Here is a 27,546-nt window from a genome sequence, read left to right on the forward strand (position 1 = left end):
CAATGTGTGTAGGTTTTAAGTTTCCAAATATCTACATGCACTTTGTATGGCGATAGGTAAACACCAGTGGTGTATTGTATGAAGATGTATGTGTAATTGACACTCATGATTTGCCCATATAAAGTTGTTATTTGATAAAATCATTAGAGATAATGTACTGTAAGGTTCAGGAGTTGATGGTAATTAGCTGGATTGTTCCGCTTTATGTATAATTGTGAATTCAGACATAACCAGTTGTTGACAATCACATGCGTATATATATATATATATATATATATATATATATATATATATATATATATATATAATAACAGTCTGGTGTAGAAAAACACTATAACAATGGCTGTATTATAAAGGGCCTAGTGATTACTGTAATTTACCTAATGGTTGATCTGTCAAAATGCACTTTCACAGCCACATTAAGGCCTGAAAGCAATACTTTTGAGGCCAACACAAGCAGTAGATCAAATTTTGAGGGAAAAAAATAATTTTTAAGGGGCACTATGTAGATAAATATTCAAGAAAAACCTGCCACCTGAAAATTGCTAAACTTTAGGGGAAGTACAGTATTTTGTTCTGCACTTTTAGGCATATCCATTCTCTGTCCCTACAGCAGGCAGATAAATTCAGTGGGGTATAGGTGTGAGAAATCTCTATGATAGCATTGTAGTGGCTCTCTAAACTAGCTTGCCTGTGTGACATTATATATATGTAAGTAGGTGTTGTATGCATGTGTACCACAGCCTTGTGAATGACAGCTGGGGATATGCCAAACACTGGCTCGTATTGTCCGTCCCCCAGGTTACTCTAGCTTAGTACACCGTCATGCAGCATTTCTATAGCACTATTGACATCCCACAGCCAGCGGACAATCATAGCAGCTAAAGGGACGCAATCTAACTGGACAAGCTGTACCTGTAATCTTTTTACCTGCGGGACATCAAACAGGAGCAATTTCATTGGCGCTGTGAGAAAGTGAATGATGCACCAAATGCATCCGGCTCAGACTATACCAGTCCTTATAGAATTTCCTTGAATAGGAAACATTGGAAGCATGCTTTCATTGGATACATATGTCTCCGTGGTAAACACTCATTGTGCTCAGTAAGGTGAACTCTCTGGACTTTAACATCTATATAACCTATTTACAAATGCAGTTCTGCTTTAGCAGTTTTCATGTGAACTTGTGTCTTGGATAAGTGACAAAGAGACTGGGGTGAATCAGAGCAAAAATTCAGCTTCCGTGGAGTGGAGAGAGCTCTTCCTGTTCCTGGTTATAGTCCTCATCTATCTGACACAGAAAATCTGACTGGGGGTAATTGTGACCCACAGCTAAGTGTTTACATCCTGAAAGACCATGTGATTGTGAAATGCAATACCTACATGGTAGCATATATATGAAAAATGTACACATGTAGCTGCATGTATTTAAACTTTGACTGTCATGTGTGAAGGTTTACTATTGTCAAAATGGATAGTGATTGTCAACAGTGAATTTTGCTTGGAGAATTTATTGAATTGTCTTTCTGGTCTGAATGGACACGGCAAGGATCATCCATTGGACGATTATGCAGTAAATGACAGATGGTTAGGATACTGAAACAAAGATGGCCTCCAAGGAGCGTCATTGATAAATTTGTTTATGCAGAGCAAAATGGTCCTTAATGAGAAGAAATGGGTTCCCTGTTGTGTCCTCACCACTTGTTGATGCCTCACAAAGTGATGAAGGTTACAGACTCTGACGAATCCTCAGGCCCCATGGTTACCATGAACAGGTTCAGCCGAGCATGTCGGGCTTGTGGGTCCCCAGCTCCTCCTAAACTCACACGCTCAAAGAGCTGGAGTGAGGTGAGCATGAACTTTAGACGTCAGTACCATTACGCTAAGAAGACTGTCTATTGCATCGTGTTATGTTTTCATTATAGAACAAGCATACTCGTTATTATTGACGTCTTTGAGGGTTTGTAATGGGGGTGTTGAATAATACACATGTTTTGATTCTTCTTTCATCCCTGGATTATTATCTGCTCCAAATAATAGCCTCCTTGATGGAATGATTTAATAGTGGGTACTTGTTTGATACTGTTATTAGTTACATAACTCTCTCTGGGTGTAAGTCAGGAGAGATCACGTCCTTGCACATGTAGATTGAAAAACTATCAAATAGATATGATTGCACTTTTTTTGGAGAATGATCAGAAACCAGAAAAACAACTGTATGTGTATACAGAACTGCTGTGTGTTTTTTTTTATAGAACATACAGTTAGCTGTACCTGCATGTATTTCCTCTGGTTCAGGTATGACATTGGTTCTTATGGACAGTTTTAAATAATTGGTTCAGAAACAAGAAAAAAACTGTACATGTATATAGTACTGCTGTGTGTTTTGTTTATAGAACATACAGTTAGCTGTGCCTGCATGTATTTCCTCTGGTTCAGGTATGACATTGGTTCTTATGGACAGTTTTAAATAATTGGTTCAGAAACAAGAAAAAAACTGTACATGTATATAGTACTGCTGTGTGTTTTGTTTATAGAACATACAGTTAGCTGTACCTGCATGTATTTTCTCTGGTTCAGGTATGCATTGGTTCTTATGGACAGTTTTAAATAATTGGTTCAGAAACAAGAAAAAAACTGTACATGTAGATAGTACTGCTGTGTGTTTTGTTTATAGAACATACAATTACATGGACGTACATGTGTTTTCTCTGGTTCAGGTATGACATTGGTTCTTGTGGACAGTTTTGAATTATTGGTTCAGATAAGAGGGGCATTGTAATAAGCAGTTTTAAGATGTCGTCCAGAAAACACACATTACCGGAGGACATCTAACGTGTGTCATCTTTATGGAGGCATGTAACAAAAGCTAAAAGATCGTATGATTGATGGGTGCTTTTTATCATTTATTGCAGCCACAAGTCGACATCTAGATAGATAGCTGTGTGCTTATGACAATGGCAGCTAAAGGGGGGACTCAATTCCATGGTAATCTTGAGTGGCAATGTAAAACAAGACTATAAAAACGTTTTGCAATAAAGCTTGCAAGAAGACAAAGAAAGATACAAATGTCGTGTGACATTAGCATGCATCTCAATAGTATTTTATATCTTGAAATCTTAGCATGACTGCAGGCATGGGTGATAAATTTTTTGATTACTACAAAATGATGGGGAGGGTGGAGGGGAAGGATGTATGTGCAGGTATTTGATGTTTGTATGGTCTAATGAATTAGAGCTTAACAAAACGTTGCAGTGGTAATACACATGTGTGAATGGTGGTACATCAGTAAATACGTGTTAATCAGGTATATTCTACATGTATATGGTTTGGCAGAGCAAATGATGACTTTAGTAAAAATTGCTCTGTGTGACACAAAGTAAATAGGGTAATAAGCTAGTGGAAAAAGTGAGAGTTTTAGCACTAAATTATAATCATAGTATTTCATGACTTTTATTTGCCTCTAAAAATGTCCATTTTTAGGCAACCTTTGTAGGCTAATTACTACAGTATACATATACCTGTAATGTTTGTGTGTCAATTACAGCGTTTATCAGCTACACACAGATAGAATGACACACATGTTTGTGGATCACAGTTTTTAGCAGAACGAGACACGCAACCTGCACTTGGTGACGAGTGGTTCTTCCTTGGAGATTTCACAAGACTTTTTTCTCCAAACTTTTATACAGCTGAATGGCCAGACTGTTATCATATCAGTGTATACCCTAATTCTTCTAACTTTCACAACACATATTAGTAGTGCTGAAAGCACTGAATTACATTTCTATCTCAGTTTGGTGGAAAAATAAGGATGTGAATATGTATGTAGATAGGCCATAGCCATGTGAAAAAAAAGAGACTGAATACTCATGTTACGATTTCATGTATATTTACTAAAAAGAGCAGACCAGTGTTCCAAAAATTAGAAGAATTTCAGTACTATGGTAATAAATGTAGAATTAGCCATTTGTAAAAATTCATTGAAAAAAGTTTTTAAATTTAGATTTTAATTATTACTTGTGCAACTCTCTTTCTAAGTCAGTGTGATCAGGTTAAATCTGATTTGTGAAAGCAAGTCTGTGAATAATTAGCTTCTCTGCAGCTTCATGATAGCATAGGTATAGACTGGCAGAGCACAGTATATTAACACGGAACATTTCTTCGTACAGGTACGGGTACATTTGCCATTCAAGTTTTAAAAGTATAAATATTATGTTCATGCACACCCATAGTGTCCAGCAATAGTGTCGCTCCACCAATCTTTTGTAAGTATCATCACATGAGTTGTGAGAGCTTGTCATTATTGGTTTCATTACAAAGTTGAGAGATAAATGTTTGTACAAGTGAGAAGTCTTAAGATCTACATTCATTGTCTACATGGCTAACAACATCTTAGCCAGCCTTATAAAGATCAAAGATACAGGTTATGTTTATTAAGCCAGTTTAATAGGCCATTGGTGTAAACGGCTCTGCAAGAGATCATGTCCTAAATCTGATTTACTTATTTGCAAAATGACAACAGAGACTTTTGGCGTGTTGGTTGTTTTGAAGAGTATGTTTGACGGGAACACCTTATGCCCCTGAGTATTGTCAAGTCAGATTTACACTCGGGCTCTAATTTTTTTTTTCTGTGTCAGGATGTTTTTATTTGTTTTTGTCAGTGCAGATTATGTAGATAGCACATTGATGATGGAGATAGTGCTGTTGTTTGGTTAATATCTTATTAAGGGAGCTATATTCCTGGGTTCCCCCCTCCCCCAGCACTGCTGGGACCCCCCTAGGAAAGGAGCCTGTTTTTGAAAGCCCCGTCGCTAAGCTGTGTATAAATATATCTAGTGTGGTCGAGTCGCTCTGTCAAACATGTAGCAGTCGTGTACGCGGGAGATTTCAGCTCCACATTTCCTCGACCATTCATGCTCGGCCAGCTAAGTTCTTTCTTTATTTTAAGGAAAAATCCAGCGGCCTTCACAGGACTGCATAGCTAAACTCGAAGATCTCAGTGTGCCAGGTCTGCCAGAACAGTGGTTGACGATCTCTTTTTTGGCGGTGTTAGATTTTTTTTTCATGCCCCTGTGATGGAATTACTTATTATACAAGTATTTGTAACCTTGCGACACTTGCATGGATGAAAATAGAAATTTACATTCATGGCAAAGATGCTTAATGGTGGCGACTGAATTTATCACGGCACAGACAGCTTAGACAGTTATATACTCTACTTAATGGCCTGCTCCCCGTGTGTATTACCTCACTGTATAACCATGGCTACTCTGTGAAGGATATCTCACTCTTCTCTAATGGAGAATTTTCCTTTCCTCACGATGAAAGACAATAACAATGAAGATTTCCTGTCTTCGGTGTTGTCCGTGTCTTGCTGGCTGGATGACCACTACGAAGATGCCGATTCTGTGTTTGACTTGTTTCAGGAGTCTACAAACCTTCGTGACAGAGTGGATAGCGAGGTAAAATTGATCTGGTTTTGTCGTGATTGTGATTCTAAACATGCCTGTATTTCAGGCTCTTAAAGAATTAGCAGAGCTCTAGACATCATCAAAGACTTTTGGAAAACTTACTAGTGTTAGTTTCTCAGAACCACATATGGGAGCATACTGTATTTTTCAGGCAAATGTCATTTTAAGAACCATTAGGGTTTCTGTCATGATTCTTGAGTGAATAGGAGTGAGCAGGTTGAACTCTAAGGCAGATATGCCATATTCAGTGTACGCAGTGCCGAAACTAATTATTCCACCTGGAATATGCAGTATAACTTTTGTGATTAAATTCTGGTATTATGGCCTCCCCACTGGTCATTCAGAATGACTTCCTATCCTGATTTACATTCGGTTTGAGATTGGACATGATTAGACTGATGTGAAGATCTAATGAGAATTTGAAAAAATTACTATCACATTTTCATACAAAACTGTTCATTGAAATAATTTTAAAAATAAAAGAAATAGTGGTGACTGTTGTCAGCAAACTGTTCCTCTGGCAGGTCATATGATCAGCTATTTTCAGTGTTGCTTGCATTGGGAGTTCACAAGCTGACAAGCATACTTCTCTAGTTAGTTATGCAATAGTTGTGAACAGTTGTCTATATACTGACATCCTGGAGTAACACCTTGAGTGACATTGATGGTTCAATTTATGCCTAATTGATTTCCCTTGTTTATGTTTATGGAAGCATGTTTGTCCTCTCTGTATCTTAAGGCTTCATTAAAGAATTTCCTAGCTCCCCCCACCCTCCACCCCCCACCCCTCAACCTCTACCCAGTCGCAGCCATCTTCACTTTAATGTTTTTGGTCTTGCCAGATGATCTTTCGTTTGATGACAGGTTTGTAATAAATTTCCTGATAACAGTTAAGGGACATGATGATATGCATTGTACACCATGTAGTGCCGTTGGCTAATTGGAAGAGAGATTGCTATATATTGTGAGGTGCCAGAGTGCTGGCTGTTGTACCAAAATATCAAAGTTAATTTGGCCATTAGCTTGCACCTTGCCATGTTCAGAATACAGGGAAGTTGAAGCGTGTTGGTATTTCTCCCCAATCAGCGCTTTGATGTGTCATCAATTCACCTGGCCTGTACATGCATCTCAGTCAAGCCAACATCTGTATGGCTAACGGCGGTATACAGATGTCGGCTTTATGTCACAAGCCCACACGACTTGCTTTTCTGGTTCTCTGTCTTTATTAGTACATTGAGATACACCCAGACTAGCCTATTATTCTGTAAAATAGTAGTTTTGTTCATGTATCTGTAGATACATATATTATAACCTGATATCAGATTGATCTGTTGTCTGTTGACCTTGAGGTAATCTGCGTTGCCTCGCGTTACAGACTCTGATCTGATGTGAGGAGATAGTAATCATATCTATACCATTGCTAAGATATGCCAGGCTAGTCATCTACACGTGTGCAACAGTAAGTAGAATTTTGACATGGATCAGGTAGATACCAGACACTTGTAGAACATATATGTACTTGTACTGTATGTCATTTCAAAAGATTGTTCAAAGTTTGTTTAAAGAATTCTTAAATTTCTCCTCAGCTGTACATGAAAGTTATGTTGGTGAAAGTGTGCTTTTCCAGCGGTGAAAGATACAGTTTGGGTCACTGTTTGCCTTGTAACTAGACTTGAGTGTATGTTGTACAAATTCATGTTTCTTTCACCAGATATGTATTTTTTGGTTTCCTCATGTGTACATAATACCTATAAATGCATAGAAAATAATGTATTGTGTGGTATTCTAGGTGTATTTTACAGGTGTTTTTGATTGAGCGAGTGCTTGAGGTTTAACACCAGACTTAACAATTTTTCAGTCATGACGAGGAAGGAATCCTTAGAGTGCATGTAATGTGCCTCCTTGTTGCAGGACGGATTTCCACTGCTCTTTTATCTAGTGCTGCTTCACTGAGACTACAGGTGTTTTGAAATCTTAACAGATAATATTTCATCAGTGTGCCCATGAGCAATGTGTAATGAATCAAATGTCTGATGTAAACCAGGCTCCATTTTGTACCAGCAGTAGATATTAAGATTAACTTAGAATTCAGTTTTAAGTGCCCAAAATAGTACAAATTTTCTGTGGAAAAAAGCATTGCTTGTTCAAGACCTTTGAGATGGAAACCCACGACCATCTGCAGGTTGCTGACAGAAATTCCCACATTCAGGAATTGAGGAAGCCAGCATGAGCTGGACTTGAACTTTATAGCTGGGGAATCCAGCGCTTAATTTGTTTGGTGTGGGTGTTACATGTGTACCTTGTGAACTGTAATCTACATACAGATATTTCAGGATTTGCGTAGTGGTCAGCATACTTGAGAAATTTGAGAGTAATGCGGAATGGTTGTTTGTGAAGGTGCCATTTCAGTAGGGATTTTACTGTAGATACATGTAGGTATACGACATGTCAAGCATTGTGACAAATGATATCTGCATATGTACGTGAGGAAATTTACCGGCACTGTAGACTGAATACTCAATAGTGACCAGTGTATGTGATCTTACCCGAATGAAAAAAAAGATGAATGGAAGTAAGATTAAGACAAATCTTTTTGAAGTGTGTAAACAAGGTATGTAATCTGAGGGTAATCTGATTATTTGTAGAATATGTAACAGCCTCTGTGTTTGGACCTAAAACTAGGCCTGTATTTCTCAATATTTTGATATGTTCTTCAACTTGTGTCCCATAATACATCTGTGTGTTTAGTGGTAACCAGAACATGTGCAAGCGTATTTATACTGTACAGGAATGTTTTGTTAACTGGGTGTTGTGTTTGAAGTAGTATGAACGGCCTTCACATGTAATTTACATCCATATGTATGTATAAATAATAAGTGATATGACATTGTGGATATATAAATGTTATTGTTCTTATATGCTGTTTATTTGTCAATCTATACATTATCACTTTCATTGTTTTCACGTATTTTTGAACACCTGCTAAAATCAGAGTTATTTTATTATTATTAAATTATTTCCTATGATTCAGGATCTGGAGTCAGTTTCAGATAATATATCTGTTTGGTTTATCTTGTATTTAGGCCATGTCTGATAGTTTTACCTGTGATTAGTGTGAAGCTAAGCCGGAGTTTTCACATGCATATGCATATACAGTTTCAGTTGTCTTATACAGGGTCTTCTAAAAGCCCTTTTCAACGACTCTTTGGAAAAATTTCTAACGAACTTAGATCAAAATGAAATTAAATGATGGTTTACCTTTCTTCAGCGGTTGCATACTTCATTCTTTTCTTTTTGAAGAACCCATTCAGATATGAATTGTATAATTTTTCCTATTTGATATACCATAGTAATGCTGTCATGTGCATGGAGCCTTACTTTTTCCTATTTGATATACCATTTTAATGCTCTCATGGGCTTGGAGCCTTACTTTTTCCTATTTGATATACCATTGTAATGCTGCCATATTTTTTTTCAAGATAAAAAATATATAAAAAAATCACAAACAAAAAGAGTAAGAACTACAGAAAAAAATCTGAATGTGACTTCTGTAATATTTTTGAAGACAGTGAAGTGAAAGGTGTATAGGATGATGAGCTGGTAGCCATCTAATAGGAGAGTCCAGGCTTAGTACTGGTGGACATATTACACACAGACGATTGCAGGGATTGTCTGGGGGTAGGGTGGACTCTAGCTGAACTCTAAGTTGTCCATGTGAGGAGCGGGTGACTCCCAGCTGGTAGGGAGGTGGCCAGGAAGGTGGTTTGTCAGATTGAATCTGCCTGACTTGGGTGGCAGCTGTCGGCAAGCCTTATTCAATTGCACTAACCTACTTACATATACATCATGGTGCACTCCTACTATATTTCCATGACACCTATCATTTCAAATAATGTATATTGAAAGTGGCTGAAGTGGCTGTACACTGGCACTAGTGTCTATGACTTGAAGAGGCTAAAAATCAAAAGAATGCAATAAGTCTTTTTTTTCTATTAATAAAGTTGTATTTTCTTATCTGTCTGAATAAAAAAGAATATGACATAGATGTGTTTCTGAATTTTAAGAAGTATATCATAAATCATTACAGAAGCAGTAATTTAAAATGAAATTAATTGCACAGACTAACAAATTTGGAAGACAATGTAGTTTATCACTTGGTATAATGTCCGTTTTTCTCTTTATCTTAACTGTAGGGACATAGTCCATCATGATAAAGAACATATAAAGTATCTCCATTCAATACAACAGGTGTTGCCAATGTTAGGTTCGCTGTCACATACTTTAATTTCATCACCCTAAACGGTGCAGGATCAATATCCGTGTGTACATTTTCCAGGTCCATTTAGCGCTGGTTGTATGGATACAGTGAAGAGTTCAGACTGAAGTACCAACATTTTTGCCAAATGACATGCATTATAAACTCTTGTAACCTTTACTGCCAACCTTTGAGCATAGTTAAAAAATTTAAGGTGCCATTCAGTGTGGCACTGGGATCTCAACTGATTCTTATTGCTGTTACAAGCACTCTTCAGTGGCACTGTTGTCCTTCATTGACCTCAGCTGGTTCTAGGTGCCACTACAGTCTCTCAGTGACCTCAACCGGCCCTAGGTGCCACTACACTTTTTCAGTGACCTCAACTGGCCCTAGGTGCCACTACACTTTCTCAGTGACCTCAACCGGCCCTAGGTGCCACTACAGTCTCTCAGTGACCTCAACCGGCCCTAGTTGCCACTACAGTCTCTCAGTTACCTCAACCGGCTCTAGGTGCCACTACAGTATCTCAGTGACCTAAACCGGCCCTAGGTGCCACTACACTTTTTCAGTGACCTCAACTGGCTCTAGGTGCCACTACAGTCTCTCAGTGACCTCAACTGGCTCTAGGTGCCACTACAGTCTCTCAGTGACCTCAACAGGCCCTAAGTGCCACTACAGTCTCTCAGTGACCTCAACCTGCCTTAGGTGCCACTACAGTCTCTCAGTGACCTCAACAGGCCCTAGGTGCCACTACAGTCTCTCAGTGACCTCAACTGGCCCTAGGTGCCACTACAGTCTCTCAGTGACCTCAACCGGCCTTAGGTGCCACTACAGTCTCTCAGTGACCTCAACAGGCCCTAAGTGCCACTACAGTTTCTCAGTGACCTCAACTGGTCCTTAGTTCCAGTACAGTCTTTTGGGCTGAGGTGCATAAATCATTTCATGACCACATATGTGTAGGCATTTGTGCTGCCTCAGGTGCACTTTTACAAAAACCAGGTCATAGTGCCATGAACCTTTGTACAGTGTTTGTCCACATGCTCTAAGACCACTTGCACTATGACTTTGGCCTCACTGCCTTAGGGAGCCATATATTGCCAGTCCAGCCAGTCAGTGGTCTTAACTGACCGTGAGATCATAAGAACGCAATCATTTCATAAAACAGAACATGAAAACAAAAAATTGACTATGTCATTGATGCTGAAACATACTGTTTGAACTAATCACACCGATCCTGTATACATGTAGATCATCTGTATACATGTAGATACTACATATTGCTCTATACCTACTGACCAAACCTGAAACACATTTTATTAACTCATAATGCAAGTGCATTTATCGCAACAAGGATTATGTTTAGTCGGGGCCTCCGTGGCTCAGTTGGGTAGCCCGCTAGTGCAGCGTAATGACCCAGAAGCCTCTCACCAATGCGGTTGCTGTGAGTTCAAGACCAGCTCATGCTGGCTTCCTTTCCAGGCGTACCTGATAAGGTCTGCTAGCAATATGACTGGCAGTATATGTCCTTCCACCATAATGCTGGGTGCCGTCACATAAGTGAAATATTCTTGAGGACAACGTAAAACCCCAATCAAATAAATAAATAAAACATGTTTCATGTACATGTAACTATGCAATCTTGGACAATTGAAATCATAAAAATAACTAAGCCTGATCTTATAAAGCTCCTTAGTTGTCTTTAACAGGTTACCGAATTTGGTCGCATGACTGAGATGAGGTCAACTTGGCACGTGTTTGGTTTCTAGTACATTATCTGCATGTAAATAAGGATGGAGTTGTTCAATAATGTAGCAGAAAACTTTCATTCTAGTTCAGCTTACACCAGTGTCTAGTTATCTATCGCAAAGATGTTTGAAGATATTTTTTTTTAAAAATTAATAAACTACTGTTGATTTATTAAGAAAGCATGTAGACAATTAAATTAGAGTTTAGATGGAGTTCATGTTGAGCCAGTTTTGTACAGGAGGGTTTCTTTTTTGAGGGGAGGAAATTGTTTCATTATTAATATTGTGGCACACATCTGTTTTGCCTATATGACAAGAACAAATTGTGTTTTGTTTCATTTGTTGTGCTTACCATGGAATGTAATGTAATATTTTTATGCCAAATTTCAAAAATGTTTAAAATGAAGGCATTGAAAACAGCATTTTGCAATATTTTGATTTGTATAATATCATATACATATATATAATATATATAAAATATATATATATATATGTTATGTGCCCTTAATTCCATCGCAGTGAAACTGAAGGGAGACTTATAGCTGTCACTTTTCCTGTTTGCCACTCATGCTTTCGTCATAAGCCATATCCTATCAATATTTCAACATTTATTCATTGTCAGGTCTAGTTGTTTCACTGTAAAATTTGTTGTTTTTCGTTGTATAGTGTGAGATTTCCAGTTGTGTAAGTTACAAGTGAGTACATATGTGTCTTGACAGTACACTAAATTGTGGGACCCCTTTCCGTGCTTGTAAAGTTGACATCTTGGCATTTCCCTTTGCCCATGGGCTTTATGAATCATGTGAGGATGAAGCTGTCAAGATGAGCGAGGGGTGAGAAGGTTATGGTCTGGGTCACTGGGTACAGTCTGTGCGCCCAGGAAAATCCCGTTCTGGGCTAACCACAAAGTCATGAAATCAAAGGTAATTGATGAAGCGTTTTGCAAGTCACTGTAAGCTTGTCAACATTGTCAGGGAGCTGGGGACCTTTTTCTCAAAGATCTCTAATAGATGTTCTGAAGACATGGGTGTTAATGCATTGGATGTCAGGTACATCACATTTGAATACATAAATAAGAAACTACGGATGATTCATACATTTCAGAATTTTTCTTACTGGTTTGAAAAAGTATTTGCTTTTTAAAAGCTGAACTTTTGTACATGTATTTACTTTTTGCTTGGCTGACCGCATAAGCTTGGATTATCTTGTCGTCTGGAAATTGTGCTGTGATTTGTCAGTGTCGGAGATGTTTTGCTCTTTGTTTTGACAGAACAGTTGCTCTTTGGTCTGTGGTATTTGTATCAGTGCATGCATGATTATGGAGATCAAGCATTGTGACAGTGTTATTACAGACTGTTCACCTTGTCATGTGAATCTCTTTGAGACCACTTCATTGCATTGGGTCACTTCAGATACATTTTTGCATGTTTTTGTCAAAACATTTATTTTTTATTTTTTGAAAATGTACCTTTTCTAGTAAAAGGAAATAGTTTATTCATGCATTCTGTGTGTGAAAAAGATATTAAATGCAGGCTTTGTACAATTTTAAATGTTAAGAAATTCAAGTTTGAATGTAAACGCATAGAATTTTATAGAGGAGTGGTTTGCTTCCCCCAGAACTTTGATACCATTGGTGCGTGTTATGCATGTGCGTCAATAAGTACCTTGTACATGTAGGTATGAATGTACATGAATATAAAGGTGCATATGAAAGCTTTCAAGTGGCTAGACCTCTTTGTGTACATGCAGCAGTTTGGATATCAGCCCTGTAAACAGCAAGGAAGTTGTGGTTAAGTCTGAGACCACAGGCTAGTAGTAAATACATGTGTAGTGGAGCAGGGTTGTGGTTGGGTGTGAGGGAACGCCAAACCGTCACAGGAAAAACTCAGCCTACACTCATAGTGTTATTGTGCTGGTTAGAGGAAGGTCTGGCTCTGTCTGTTAGAAATGAGTAGAGGTTTTCCATGTCAACATACCATAGACTTCACATCACCTCAGAGGTAAAGGCAGATTTTTTGTGTTTGTTTCATATTATTTGATGTCATGGTGAAGGAATTTTAAGTTTAAAACTCATTTTGTGTTTGTCATGTTTTTTGGCTTGTTTGTCCAATGAAGTGACAAGTATGGGTTTACTTTGTTATGAGGAAGGGTTTTGTTTAGCACAGACACAAAATAGACTGCACAGGTACAAAATAGACTGCACATAATCACATTTATCTTGATCCTCCATCTTAAACAGGTGCCCAATATGACATTTGCTGCTATTCAACCATGTGGTATGTGCGCTATTCAACCATGTGGTATGTGCACAGCTAAAATGAAATATAGCAGAGTAAGAGGATGTCTGTGTTTTTGTTACATAATAGATATACATGTGGAATTAGCCACAGCTTAGCCCAGTGCCGAGGTCCTTGTTACCTCCCCTGTTCCAGTATCTTTTACCACCTTAAAAACTTTAGCTAATTTTTCATTGGCCAAGACTGTGAGAAGAGAGCAGTTGTCTGTGAGTTCTTGCATTGCAGAAGTACAATGTCTGTACTATGGGAAACTGGGCCTCACATTAACAGTGAAGGAATTGCTTGTGGCTGGAAATTCTGTGTTTTTTATACGAGACAGTCTTCTTTTCACTTTGAGGAAAAAGGTTGGGTTGAGCCGAGGACTGTGAGTCTGATAGTGGTAATACTGTTAATTAGATCCTACCTTGCTAAGGTTAGGCCTAGTGACGGATTAGTGATTGACTTCCACTATAAATACATGTAGCAGATCTGTGTGGAAAATGAGGCTGTCTTAAGTTGAAAATAAAGTTTTAACAGACAATGAGAGAAAGACTTGAACAGCAATACTGCATCTGGACTAAGCCTCAGCTGTACTTTCTTCCTGTGTTAGCGTTTAAATTAAAGCTACAGGTGAAAGAAATGACGTCACCATAGTTTTATGGCTTTGAATCCTGAAAGTTTGATCTCTCCCACCTAAGTTGAGAATTACAATATTGCATGTGTGACAAGCTCACAATAATGCTGTGTATTATGAAGGTTATCACCTTCTACAGTGATGAATTACCAAACTCTGCTCCGGGCTGACACGGTCTACCATGAAATAATGAAAATCGATAGTGCAATAAAATGGCAAGTGTCTGTTTTTGTATTTTTGCAGAGCTCTGCGGCCAGTTATGAAACAGCAATAATTGGGGAAGCGCATGGTCTGGTGACAGACATGCTGGCTGACAGCAGTTTACCTCCGCACATTGTGAGCGGGCCTTAGGGGCGGTCAGCAACCTACTGAAACCCCCAGAGAACCACAGCCACGTGCATAAGCCCAAGGTGAGCCCGCTGGTCTCGCTCACCGAGTCCTCTAGCTATGGCTCAGACAGCGGAGGACTTACCTTACACAGGAGAGAGGCCCTCCTCATTACCAAAGGTAAGTCCATGTCCGAACAATTCAAACAAGTTTTCAGTAAAAACTGAAGTGGTTGTATCAAAGGTATTATTTCAAGGCCTTTGTGTGCTACAAATATATATTTACACACAAAACTTTTGAGATGGCTTTATGATGATTACACCAAAAAAAAAAAAAAAGGAAAATTAGGCTTTAGCAATGCAGTAGAATTAAAGCAACCAAAATATTAACAATCTCTTAACCCCTGATTAGATCTACGTGAATGTATTGCACATATATATTCTTTTTTTATGCATGGCTGTACAGTGATACAGTGATTGTGAAAAAAAGCCTTTAGCTGTAAACTTATATTAAAACAGAAGATTCAGAATCACTTAACCCCAGATGAGAGATATACAGGTACATGATTGCAATTATACTTGTACCTTCTCTTTTGTTCACAACTTAAGATATGAGACTGGTCAGAAGAATTTCAGTTTGGTACTACAGAGTAGTTGAGTTGTATATGAGGCAATCTGTATAGCTTAAAACAACTTTAAGTATATTTAATTTGATGAAATCACAGTCTTTAGCCTGGCCTACTATATCGATCTTACGACTGAGAGCAAGAGGGTTTTGGGGAATTGGAATCATCTCAGAGCATCCGATCTATGCAGACTTGCGATTAAAAAAAACTCTTAGCTTAGCAGTTGAACATATTCTACCTTTCTGCAACTCGAAACATCTAGTTCCATGATCTTAGTTGCTCACGATGACAAAGTTCCGTCAAACTGCAAATTAGACTTGCCAGATATAGACTTTGTCAATTGGACCCAGTCCCTTTTGATTGCAAGTCAACTTTGCCCAGCTTTATACCATAGTTTACAGCTAGCTTTTGGTGAAGAAAAAAAATGATCGGTTTTGATGTTGAGACTGGATGAAATCTAATGGATGTAAGTCAAAATTTATTTCGTCTGTTAGATTGCAAATTAAAGGGAGCAGTCACCATTAGAATTTGAAATTGTAATTTTGTCAGTGAATGAGCATTGTCTTATCTCTTCATCTGTCTTTTAACAAAGTTATTTCATGCTCAGTAAAAACATCATAACTTCAGTTGGAAACTAACCAACTACAGCATAGAACGATTGTGTGGGATATTCCATGAGGTTTGTGGGGGGGTGGGGGGGGGCTTGGGGTATCAGATAGTAATGTTTCTGATTAGAGCAATGAAGTAACGATTGTGTGGGGTATTCCATGAGGTTTGTGGGGGTGGGGGGCTTGGGGTATCAGATAGTAATGTTTCTGATTGGAGCAATGAAGTAAGGGATTAACAGGTCAGTAGGGCCTATTATGAGCAATTAGATAATAGGTGAACAGGTTTTCTTTTGTTTTATTGTTATTTTGTTTCATGTTTTTTTTGTCCATCAGCGTATGAAACAATCAGCCGCCAGCTAGATGAACAAGCAGTTTACCTATGTGTTCACATTAACCTCTATTGTCTAGTTTTAGAGACATGAACAGCTGTGTGCATTTCCATTAAATCTGCTTGTCTCTCCGCTGAGGAAATCGGTGTGATTTTCATAAATGATATTTACGTGTGCATTTGAATGAAAAATAGCTGATTCTAGGATTTTATTGTTGAGAGATAACTGTTGCCATAACAAAAGAGAACAGGTGCTAATGCTAGACATTCACCTCTAGACTTAATGCAAAATATGCCATAACACAAAAGTACATTAACGTTCTGCTGTCCTTGAACAGTTGTACAGAGTGTGTACATAGTCCTGAAAATTTGGGGTTTAAACCATTTAAACTTTAGTCAGGCTGATTATTAAGCAAAAAGTCTGAACAATGCCTGTCGGTATGTTTATTGTTAAGGATTTTCTGCCCTAGGTAAAATTTGTATGGACTCACACTTAGTCTAGACTACTTTTATAGAATAACAGGTGACACCATATATAATAAAATATGACACCATTTGAAAGCTCACAGCTGTAGCATCAATTAGCATGCTGACATAGTTTTGCATGACACATATATACATGTACTTACATATATAAAAGGAAGCTGGCACCATGTACATATGTACAAAGAATGTCAAGTTTATGTCCATTAATCTTCAGCTTTTTTACATCTTCGCAGGTAATGTAAATGAGGTGTGTGGAGGAGTAAACAGAAGTATTTGAGTGTGGGTTTAGATTTGTACAAAGTTTAACATCTTGTGCGATAGGCCTATGTCATGCAAACATTCAGATATTTTCAGGAACTCTGTAAGCCATCTTGACTGAAGAAGTGTTGGTTTTCCAGTCTGCCAGAGTTGGTCTCTATAAAGGAAGACCTGTTACAAAAGAAATTTTAGGTCACCTGACTAACGGATGTTGTTGTTTTCAGAGATTACGGAGGAGTCTCCCGCCCAGCTTGATACGGCGGATGTCCACAAGTACATGGACGACGACAACGTCTGCCACGGGCATGCCCACTCTAGAACCAGAGCCATGTCGGTTGCGTAGCTCAAGTTTTCGACACCCTCGCGACAGTACGCCCAGCTCAAGCCCGACGGGTAGCCGTAGCAACAGTCCCTCACCCAGCTCCCCGACAACGGTCACCTTGACCATCCCCAAGTCAAGGTCATTCTCAGTGGCCTCCCCATCCACACACAATCTGCCACCTAGTCAGAAGAGACTCGTCCGCAAAAGTGTGGGGTTCGCTCCCTTGAACACAGACCTTAAGCCCGACACATTTAAACCAGTCAGCCCCCTGGTAGGAGGAGATGGTGTCCACACGGGAGACAGCAGTAAAACGTACCCGACCTCAGCCAAAGATGCTCAAAGTGTTTCGGTGAAAAGACTGAACGTTACGTCAGACTATGAGAGTAACGACTCTCCGAGCAGTAGTGATCATAGTGACAATGTGCTCACAGGAGAGGACCTGGTGGGATCCCCGCCCAAAAAGCTCATCTGTAGAAATGATATTAACCCCCTCGTTCACAAACCCGCAATTTCTTCTTCGGTACGTACCTTCTTACATGTTCCTGTTGTTTTTTTAGCATATTTCCTTTTAAATGATACTACCGGAAATACACATTTTCATATCTTTGCATAAAAATTGTGTAGTCTGGTTAATTCACTGTATTCAATTTTAATTCATGATGTGTTATACTGGCCTGATTATTTTGACATTCTGTTAACCCTTAATTATCCAAAAATTGTGATGCTCAGATGTGTCAGAAAAAAATGCTTCCCTCATGAATTTGAAGTAATGCCAAAAGTTTTAAACTTCAAAAGTTTATGTTTTATGCACTGTGCAAGAAAATTGTGTCTTCATATTTGTAGGTGAAAAACATACGTTTGTATTAACATGTAGTATTAAAAGAGCTGTATTTTTTGTTTGAAAACATGGTCAGACTCCAACATGTGTTTCCAGGCGCTTGATGAAATTGTGTGTGACAATTAATACCATTTCTGGAATATTCATGAAATGTGCCTTTTAATTCACTGAAGAATGACTGAAGAAATCTTACCTTTCACACATTTTGAATTATTACAAATTAAGAGGGTTTTTTTGTGTTTTGTTTGGGTTTTTTTTCTGGTCCACTCTACATATTTGCTGAACACAGGCATTCAAATTCTGTCACAGTTTTCCCTGTGTGAATTTACACACCTTTGTAAACAGTTACCATTGTAGTAAGATATAATCCAAAAAAGGATGGGGATTTTGCTCTGGTGCCTCCACCATATAATTATGGCTGTTACTTCATACATGTACATGTAAGTGACTTGCTTGGAGTTTGAAGCATTGGTCAGTTACATATCCTTGTACATGTAAGTGACTTGCTTGGAGTTTGAAGCATTGGTCAGTTACATATCCTTGTACATGTTAGTGACTTGCTTGGAGTTTGAAGCATTGGTCAGTTACATATCCATGTACATGTAAGTGACTTGCTTGGAGTTTGAAGCATTGGTCAGTTACATATCCATGTACATGTTAGTGACTTGCTTGGAGTTTGAAGCATTGGTCAGTTACATATCCATGTACATGTAAGTGACTTGCTTGGAGTTTGAAGCATTGGTCAGTTACATATCCATGTACATGTTAGTGACTTGCTTGGAGTTTGAAGCATTGGTCAGTTACATATCCATGTACATGTAAGTGACTTGCTTGGAGTTTGAAGCATTGGTCAGTTACATATCCATGTACATGTTAGTGACTTTCTTGGAGTTTGAAGCATTGGTCAGTTACATATCCTTGTACATGTTAGTGACTTGCTTGGAGTTTGAAGCATTGGTCAGTTACATATCCATGTACATGTAAGTGACTTGCTTGGAGTTTGAAGCATTGGTCAGTTACATATCCATGTACATGTAAGTGACTTTCTTGGAGTTTGAAGCATTGGTCAGTTACATATCCATGTGCATGTATACAGGTGTAAGAACTGAAGAAGTTTATTCAGCATTTGTAACAGAAATTCCGATATTGTCTGAAGAATAACCTCTTTTTGGTTTTGAATCTGCCTTTGTGCTAAGTTAGTTTAAAAGTAAGATTTCAGCTTCGGGTAAAAGTGTTGAGTTTACAAAACTACAGATAACACCTATGGTTAACTTACGTCTTTAAATGACTGAAAGAGACTTGCCACCCTGCCTTGTGGGTGTGTGGATTTGTCACATTTGGTGTCTTTTGTGTGGTGTCTGATAATGACAAAGACACTCCTGGAAATCACACCTATAAATACCAGCAGGATGACTTCTTCTCAGTGGTACTTGAATGTAAATCATTGATTAAACCCAGTATAAACAATAAGTCCATAATCACCATTCCTGCTTAAGCTCACAACTTAGCGTTAAACCATGCAGCAGAAGAAAGGCCTAACCTACATTTGTGATGTTGTTGTTGTTGCACATTCAGTCTGAGCCAGTGGCAGAGACAGAGGAGAAGGGGCTGGTGTGTGACGTGGTTGCCTCCCCTGGCCTGCAGGACTCAGGACAGGAGGGGGACGGTGATGATGAGCGGGAGGAGAGCGTACAGCCAGAGCCAGTGCGGAGGTCCAGCCTCGTAGACACAGACACCGCGCACATAGTGTCACAAATTGAAGACTGTGCTTTGTTACAAATTCATAGGCTCCAGGAATGGGACTACCCCATTTTTGAACTCGCAGACTTGGCAGGAGATTACATTCTTAGCAAGGTGGGTTTTGTGGTAAAAGCTGTTGTCAACATTTTTTGTATATATGTGACATGTGCAGAGATGAACGTGGGACTTTGTAGCTCTAACAAGTCACTCTATTGGTTGGTCAATCAGTTTGTGAGTTTGCAAATTTTTTACATACAGCGTGTCTTTTAGTGTGAAAAAAATACTTAATGAAGAGCTCCTGTGCAAGATGAATGTATGGAAAGGGTTCACATTGAACATCTTCAGATTATAATCGTGTTTTAAGTTTATTTGTATTCTCAAAGAAAATAATTGTTTTAATTGTATATAAATATACATGTACATAAATTGTTATTTTTGTCACAGGTTGCTTATAAGTTATTTATGGAGGTGGGGCTTTTCGAAACATTCCGAATTCCAGTACCTGAGTTTCTGCATTACTTTCACGCCCTGGAAATGGGCTATCGAAAAAAACCATGTAAGTTTTTGTGGAATTCGAAAAACCCTATAAACATATAATCCCATTCTGTGTTGTATGCCTTATGTTCGAAATGAGATAGAAGATAAAAATGTCAACAATTTGTAAATTATACATAATTCTACGTTTTTGAAAGTATGAGCACATAACTGTGAAATATTATGATGAACATGTGAACTTTTACTCCTGAAAATTATTAATTTCCTTTACCTAAAGCCTGTGTTTTAATGTCTGTATGATGAGAGTATATACAACAGTTTGCATATGTATGTTGTTTCAGATCATAACTGTGTTCATGCCACAGACGTTTTACAAGGGGTGTATTTCCTCACTACGCAACCCATCCCCGGCTTTCAGCAGATAACCACAAGTGACACGTTCGGTCGACAGGGGTCATCCAGTGAGTCAGGTTGGATGCTTTCTGCTATTAACCCCCTCAAATCTTTAACACAAGAGTTATCCGCCCTTAATACCAACCTCTCGGCTTATGGCTTGTTTTGCTGAGTAGCTGTTGAAGTAGTTTGTAGGAGAGTACATCTAACATTTTGTACCTATTTTTTCTGCGGAATGTTTGAGCACTTTTGTGTTTGTGGTGAAAATTTAATGTTGATCTCCTACATATTTTCTGCCCTGTTCATGGCTAGAATGGTAGTGCACATAGTGGACACACAGACAGATGTGTGGCACATATAGCGAGATGCATCATCTACAGGTAGTTCATGCATGTATTTTTATCAGCATTACTAGTTCAGCTATTTGTTTGGGCACTGGTTTCATAGTACTCTCCTGACACAGAAAATGAATGACGATTATTTGTTATTACATCTCTCTTAACAGAATAAATTTAAGTCTCTCTGTTCTAAAAATGCTTAATGCATGCAATCAGTGTCACTGTTTTTGCATGTATGACCTTCATAAAAGTTTTTTTTTTTTTTAAATTTCATATGTACAGTGTAAGTTCTACTCAGTTTTAAATTGTTTATGATTTCTGTTACGTTTCAGAATGTGAAACAGAGCGAAGTTTTCTACATCGGCCCAACTTCCTAGCTGAGGACAGCTATGGCATCATGGGAGGTAACTTCCCTGCATTAGAGTTGATGGCGTGTTACACAGCGGCGGCCATGCACGACTACGACCACCCCGGGAGGACTAACGCCTTCCTCGTAGCTACTCATGCCCCTCAGGTTTGTTACCTCAGTTGCTTAATTTCTGTTTTGAATGGAAGCTTGTTGTGCAACAAGTCTGTATATTTGATAATTAAGGCTCACTGTCATGAGACTTTTTAAAATTATTCTTGTAAAACATACCCTCTTATGACGTGTAAACATAGATAAACAAGACTTGCCCCACAACCACCTTAAAAAAAAAAATAAGATTAAAAAATTTTTTTTAAAATTTTGTTGAAAAACCATCAGAGAGGCTGGAATTTTGTGTGTCTTACTATTTGGTAAAGTTAGTTGCAGAGCAAGCAAAAAAATATCAAGAAAAAAAAAATATATTTTCAGTTATACATTTATATTTTGATTGATTATAACCAGCACCCTGGTGTGTGGGTAATCCAGTATATGCTATTAATGTCAGGAAATACTTAAATTTACATTTGGGTCATTGACAGGCCATCCTGTACAACGATCGCTCAGTATTAGAAAACCACCACGCAGCTGCAGCCTGGAACCTCTTCTTGTCCAACCCTAAACATAACTTCTTGTCTGGCCTGGACAAAGCTGAATTCAAAAGGTTCCGCTTCCTGGTTATAGAGAACATTCTAGCCACAGACCTCAAGCGGCACTTTGAAATTTTGGCAGAATTCAATGCAAAGGTAATAGTCTTTTTATCTGTCATACATTGTAGCCTTGTTTTGTCTTTTCATGTTCGTAATTTAAACTGCAGTTTTGAGAAGTTCAAGCAGTGTGATAATAATAATGGGGTGTTACTAAGGAAACTTCATAAGATAACTCAAGGATTTCATACATTGTAGCTTTGTTTTCTTTTCAAGTTCATAATTTAAACTGCAGTTTCTAGAAATTCCAGGAGGAGGGGGTATGATAATGATGTTATTGCTCAAGGGACTTCAGAAGATTTTGAGGTTTCTATTTTTTAGCTGCCCATTGTTTCATGTTCACATACTACCAAGGGTGTTTGTCAGTTAGTCAAGTTTAAACCTGCTGGATTTTGAAAGAGCGTATGTTCTGAATGATAAGGATAAATGCTAGATTATGTAATGACATATTACTTGCAGTGACAGTGCTGGACATAAAATTGGTGTTAGAGAACTTGATTACTGACACATGTTTCTAATACTGAAGTGCTGTGATGCTAAATGTCAGGTTTTCATGAGGAACTGTTGACATTATTAGGTGAACGAAGATGAGTCTCCAGGGATTGACTGGACATTAGAAACTGATCGTTTGCTGGCCATGCAGATGGCAATCAAACTGGCTGACATCAATGGGCCGTGTAAGACACACAACCTTCATGTCAACTGGACAATGAGGATAAGTGAGGAATTTTATGAACAGGTGAGAAATCCTCCAGTTTCCTGAGAACCTGGTGTGTCGTTAAAGTTCAGAATTGCGCTTGTCTGTGGTGATGATGTCTTAGCATGATGATTTAATGTAAACGTAAAAAGAAAGAATTGTTAAAGCTATACATACATTGATATTGTTTGGAGTTTCTGCTAGCTTTTCACAGGTGACAAGACATGAGTGAGGCTAATTTATGTCCCGGAGAGATTCTGATTCATTATGCAGGATAATTTTTTAAAGTAAATAAATATGTATCATGAAATCAGAATATGCCATAAAGCTGTGAGTTTAATACAGAAAAATTTTTTTTTATGTTTTGCAGGGTGATGAAGAAGCAAAACTAGGGATGCCCATTTCACCTTATATGGACAGGAAAAATGCACAGCTGTGTAAACTACAGGAATCATTTATCAACCACTTGGTGGCGCCACTGTGTAATGCCATGGTTACTGGCGGGCTGGTTCCTGGCACCTGGGTTGATGAGGAAAGTGATGGAGATGGTAAGTTTAAAGTTGTGCGTTTACCATTTACTAGGGGGAATAACCCTTGCAGAGCTCACCAAGCTAAAAAGAGGTATAACTCCTGATCATGTTCTTCTCTTCCAGATTTTTTTTTTTTTTTAACCCTTTAAAAAAGGTTAAGGTAGTTGAAAATGTTAACTGTAATGATCCATACAGATTCCTTACTTGATATTTTTTTTAATTAGAGTTTTGATGATCTATAGAAATTAAGGTCATAAATAGGTGCTCTGTTTAAGCGTACACATTCCTCATGTTGTCCCGTCTCCTCTTTGACCTGGCAGCGTCGGGTACTGATACAGATAAGGGAGACAGCACATGTAAAGACACTGAAGATGAGCTGACAGATCAGGAAAGCAGTACGTAAACATTTCTCCTTCTACATGTATTTGATACAGCCTCACACAATGATCCAGCTTTCATTTTTTTGTCTCCAGCTTTAAGTCGGAAAATACCGGGCAAAAGGAAGTAAAAATTCTTAAGCATAGCCTTTAATCAATATTACAGACCTAGTTGTATATCCCTGGTTTCAAAACAGTTTTGTGTTAGAATCCAATTGCTAGCCACATACATGTGCATTTCCCATATTGCCATGAGTAAGTGTATTGACATCTAAAACAAATACATGCCCTGAAAAAAAAGCACGTTTACCCATTTTGTTCTTAAAGCAGATTCTCCTCCAATCACATCAAAGAAGTTAAAATCCACGCGGAAGGTGAATTGTCTGTTGACGAAGAATCTGAAGGACAACCACGAGTACTGGGTGGCCAGGTTAAAAGAGGAAGAGATGGAGAAGTCTGCTGGGCAGGAGAGAGATGTGGTAGATGCGACAGATTCAGACCAGGTATGACTCACCGCACTATCCCCAGCACCCCACCCACACCCCACTCACACCCCCTGTGTACTTTTGAATTGTCTTGTTCGGAAAGTACCCTAATACAAGACTCTGACCTGCTGTGATCAGCACCTGTGCAAGAGAACAATTAGAACTAATTGGACTCTCAACTTTAAGATGAGAGAAATAGGTAAAAGTGAAGTCTAAACTCGAATAGACTTGTTTAGACCCACCTTTTCACATCTTTGGCTAAGCGCCTCAACTCCTCCTATACCTCAACTAAAGAAACCAAAAATTAAAAGTAGTTCGTACATTATATAATGTTTACGGGATTTAAAAAAAAATTGAAGGTATTACCTACATTATGATGGTTGGATCACAGGTATAGTATATAAATTCAATCATTTATTCCATTCTGTATGTTAGACACTTTTTACAGTATATGTATTTCTGTCATGTTTCAGAGTCTAAGTGAAGAAGAAATGGTTCCTTCACTAGAAAAAGTAACAGAAATGGAAACCATTAAAGAAGAAGTAGAAACTGTCAATGGGAAACCAGAATCTCCAAGCTAGACATTGGACGAGAACAAATTTTTATATGGTTGTGCTTTTGAGATGGAACCTGATCGGTTGCTGATCAACTAATGGTGCCTAGGTCACTCCACCCTGGCTCATGCAGACTGAAAGCCAAGAAAGGGAGACAATGTGATGCCATCCAGACCAGCCCCCTTTTTCTGACTGTCGATGAGTAAGGATCATAGATACATGCATGGTAGGGGTATTTTTTGTGGAGATGTGTTTTTGACAAATCGACACCAATTGTGTCGTGTATTGCAGGAGTGCTGGCCATGACCGCAGACCGCAGACACCTTAACGAGGTACGTTGGATTAGTAGAAGACTATACCTCTGCGAGACAGAACTCCAACGGGACTGAAGTAGCTTTGTGAAGTTTTTGGAAACCACAAACTGGAGACTGCTGAAGCAGTCTGTCTGGATTGAGACAAAATACTCTGTATTTATATTGTTGACTTGCCTCTTGAGGAAGTATGTTATTAAACCAATCTCACAGCTGAGAAGAAATATTTCTTCCGATGTATTTCAATTTTTACTAATTGTAGCAGAGCCTGCAAGTCAAGGAGTTGAGGGCACTGTTGAATGGATATGTGATAGTAGCGTTTGATGTATATATAAATTTATATATATATATATATATATATGTGTGTGTGTGTATATATATATATATATATAGATATCTATGTTATAAAGATGATACATGTAGTTCTCCACTAAAACTTGACACTAGAACGAATATCCCCCGTGGGATATATCAACAGAGTGATAAGGGTATGTCTCCTCAGTTTTTCAGAAAGCCTATACATTGTACATTGTAGGCAAATGTTCATGTTAACAATGTGTTTGGTTGTTTATATTTTTGAGTATTCCATACAACATTTTTAATGATGCCAAATTGTGCTATGATATGTCCTTACACCAGTTTGTGCTATGTAGGTGTATCTGTTATATTGCTGTATACCTGTGAAGAGTATGGCACTGTTTGTACTAACATTGATGCACTGTTTATTTCAGTACAGGGTAAAGTGTAGTACTTTGTTCAAAGTTCTGGGAATGAACAATTTGGGTGACAACAAGAAAAGATTTTTCTTTTTTTAACTTCTTCTTACATCAGATGGCTATATTGGTATATTCTTCACCTTTCACAAACTTTTCTGTGTTTATTTGAAATTGTTGTAATGGGCCAGGTGAAGCCAGTGGGCATACGGCCGTGACACAGTGAACTTTAGGGATCGTGTTTTCGGCTTGGTCACAAGATGAATGACGCCATAGGCCTTCACATCCTCTAAAACCTGGTGGGCTTATACAAGTAAGATGGCTGCCAAAAAGATGTAGTGAAATTATGTGGCATCCATGTCACAGTGCATGGCTATGCTGGCTTTAAATAATAGTAGCATAAAGTTCATAGTTCTCAAGTCAGCGTTGAAGCTCTAGATTCCAGCATTAGGCATTTGTATGGTCTTCGATATTTGACTAAGTTTTTTTTTTTTTTTTAATCAATAAAAATTCATGTTGAAATGGACAGTACATGTATCACTTGGGTACCTGTTTGTAAATTTGGTTTCTCCATATGTTTAAATTTTCTACACCAAAAGCTTGCAGGAGGTGAGGATTTTTGACAAACATTTGTTGTTAATTGGTCCAGTTACAAGCTCATGATTTTTGCACTGTATATTTGATATTGGGTGTATCACATAATCCTGTATTTTGACGAACTGGTGCCAAGAAAAGTTTAAAAACTTTCCACTTTCTAAACTTTGTGTATTTACAAGTTTATAAGTTATATAGACCTAAAAATCTGTCCATGCTGGATTTGTAATTAAGTAAAACACTAAATTGTTGAAGACAAATGGTGTGTTTTTGCCTGCCATGGGAGTTTTAACAGGACTGATCGGGTTGTCTTGTGTATTTATAACCCAAACTAAAGCATGTCATTGTTTGCACTTTGTTCAGAGAAAGTAGCCTGTTTAATTAACATGTTTTAACTTTACTCAGTTAAAATGCCAAATCATGTTGAAGCATTTATACATGCACAAATACTAGGTCATGATTTATATTAAGTCATTGGCTGAAATATTGCGATAAGTAAAAACCCATGACATCATTTGTTTCAGGATTTTTGAAACGTGGTAACACCATTGTAACATCAAGCCTAGTGTGGTTATATAGGTTAAACTGTTCATGCATGCAAAATGTACATGAAGGGTAATGTTAAAGGAATCAAATACATGTATGTACTGACAATGTGGTATGTGAACTTTTATGCGTCATTTTGAAGATTCTCTCCGGCATACTCAAACATGTATAACTTTGACCAAATTCTATCTTCTGACAGTATTTCTGATGTTATAATCAGTAAAATCAGATTCGTCTTTAATAGCTGGATAGTCTTACCGTCACTCGCTCAGAACACACATTCAAGCAAAATGCCTAAATCTTTGCCATTTAATGTTTGCCATCTTATTCAGCCAAATTTTTTATTCGCATGGTTCATTCAAAAGTAGCCCAGACATTTGTATATCATTTGTCTCCAAGCTCAATAATAAAACATACCAAATCTTAAGCCAAATGCTGTATGATACCAGTGTGATCATTTTATAAATTTGCTGCCAGTTATATTAAA

General features: G+C 38.1%; 1 protein-coding gene across 1 annotated transcript; it reads left to right on the forward strand.

Annotated features, from left to right (window-relative positions):
- Positions 1 to 1,309: 1,309 nt before the first annotated feature.
- LOC135482049 (cGMP-inhibited 3',5'-cyclic phosphodiesterase 3A-like) lies at positions 1,310 to 25,518 on the forward strand. The gene is given in 15 exon segments (XM_064761875.1): positions 1,310 to 1,848; positions 14,628 to 14,729; positions 14,732 to 14,845; positions 14,847 to 14,891; positions 17,241 to 17,858; positions 19,752 to 20,030; positions 20,361 to 20,472; positions 20,753 to 20,881; positions 21,475 to 21,656; positions 22,088 to 22,291; positions 22,830 to 22,991; positions 23,320 to 23,497; positions 23,800 to 23,874; positions 24,184 to 24,359; positions 24,815 to 25,518. Coding segments are annotated over 15 exon segments (2,658 nt in total). The 5' UTR covers positions 1,310 to 1,674; the 3' UTR covers positions 24,923 to 25,518.
- Positions 25,519 to 27,546: the final 2,028 nt, after the last annotated feature.

The sequence above is a fragment of the Liolophura sinensis genome, chromosome 1 (genome assembly GCF_032854445.1).
Source record: "Liolophura sinensis isolate JHLJ2023 chromosome 1, CUHK_Ljap_v2, whole genome shotgun sequence".
NCBI lineage: Eukaryota > Metazoa > Mollusca > Polyplacophora > Chitonida > Chitonidae > Liolophura > Liolophura sinensis.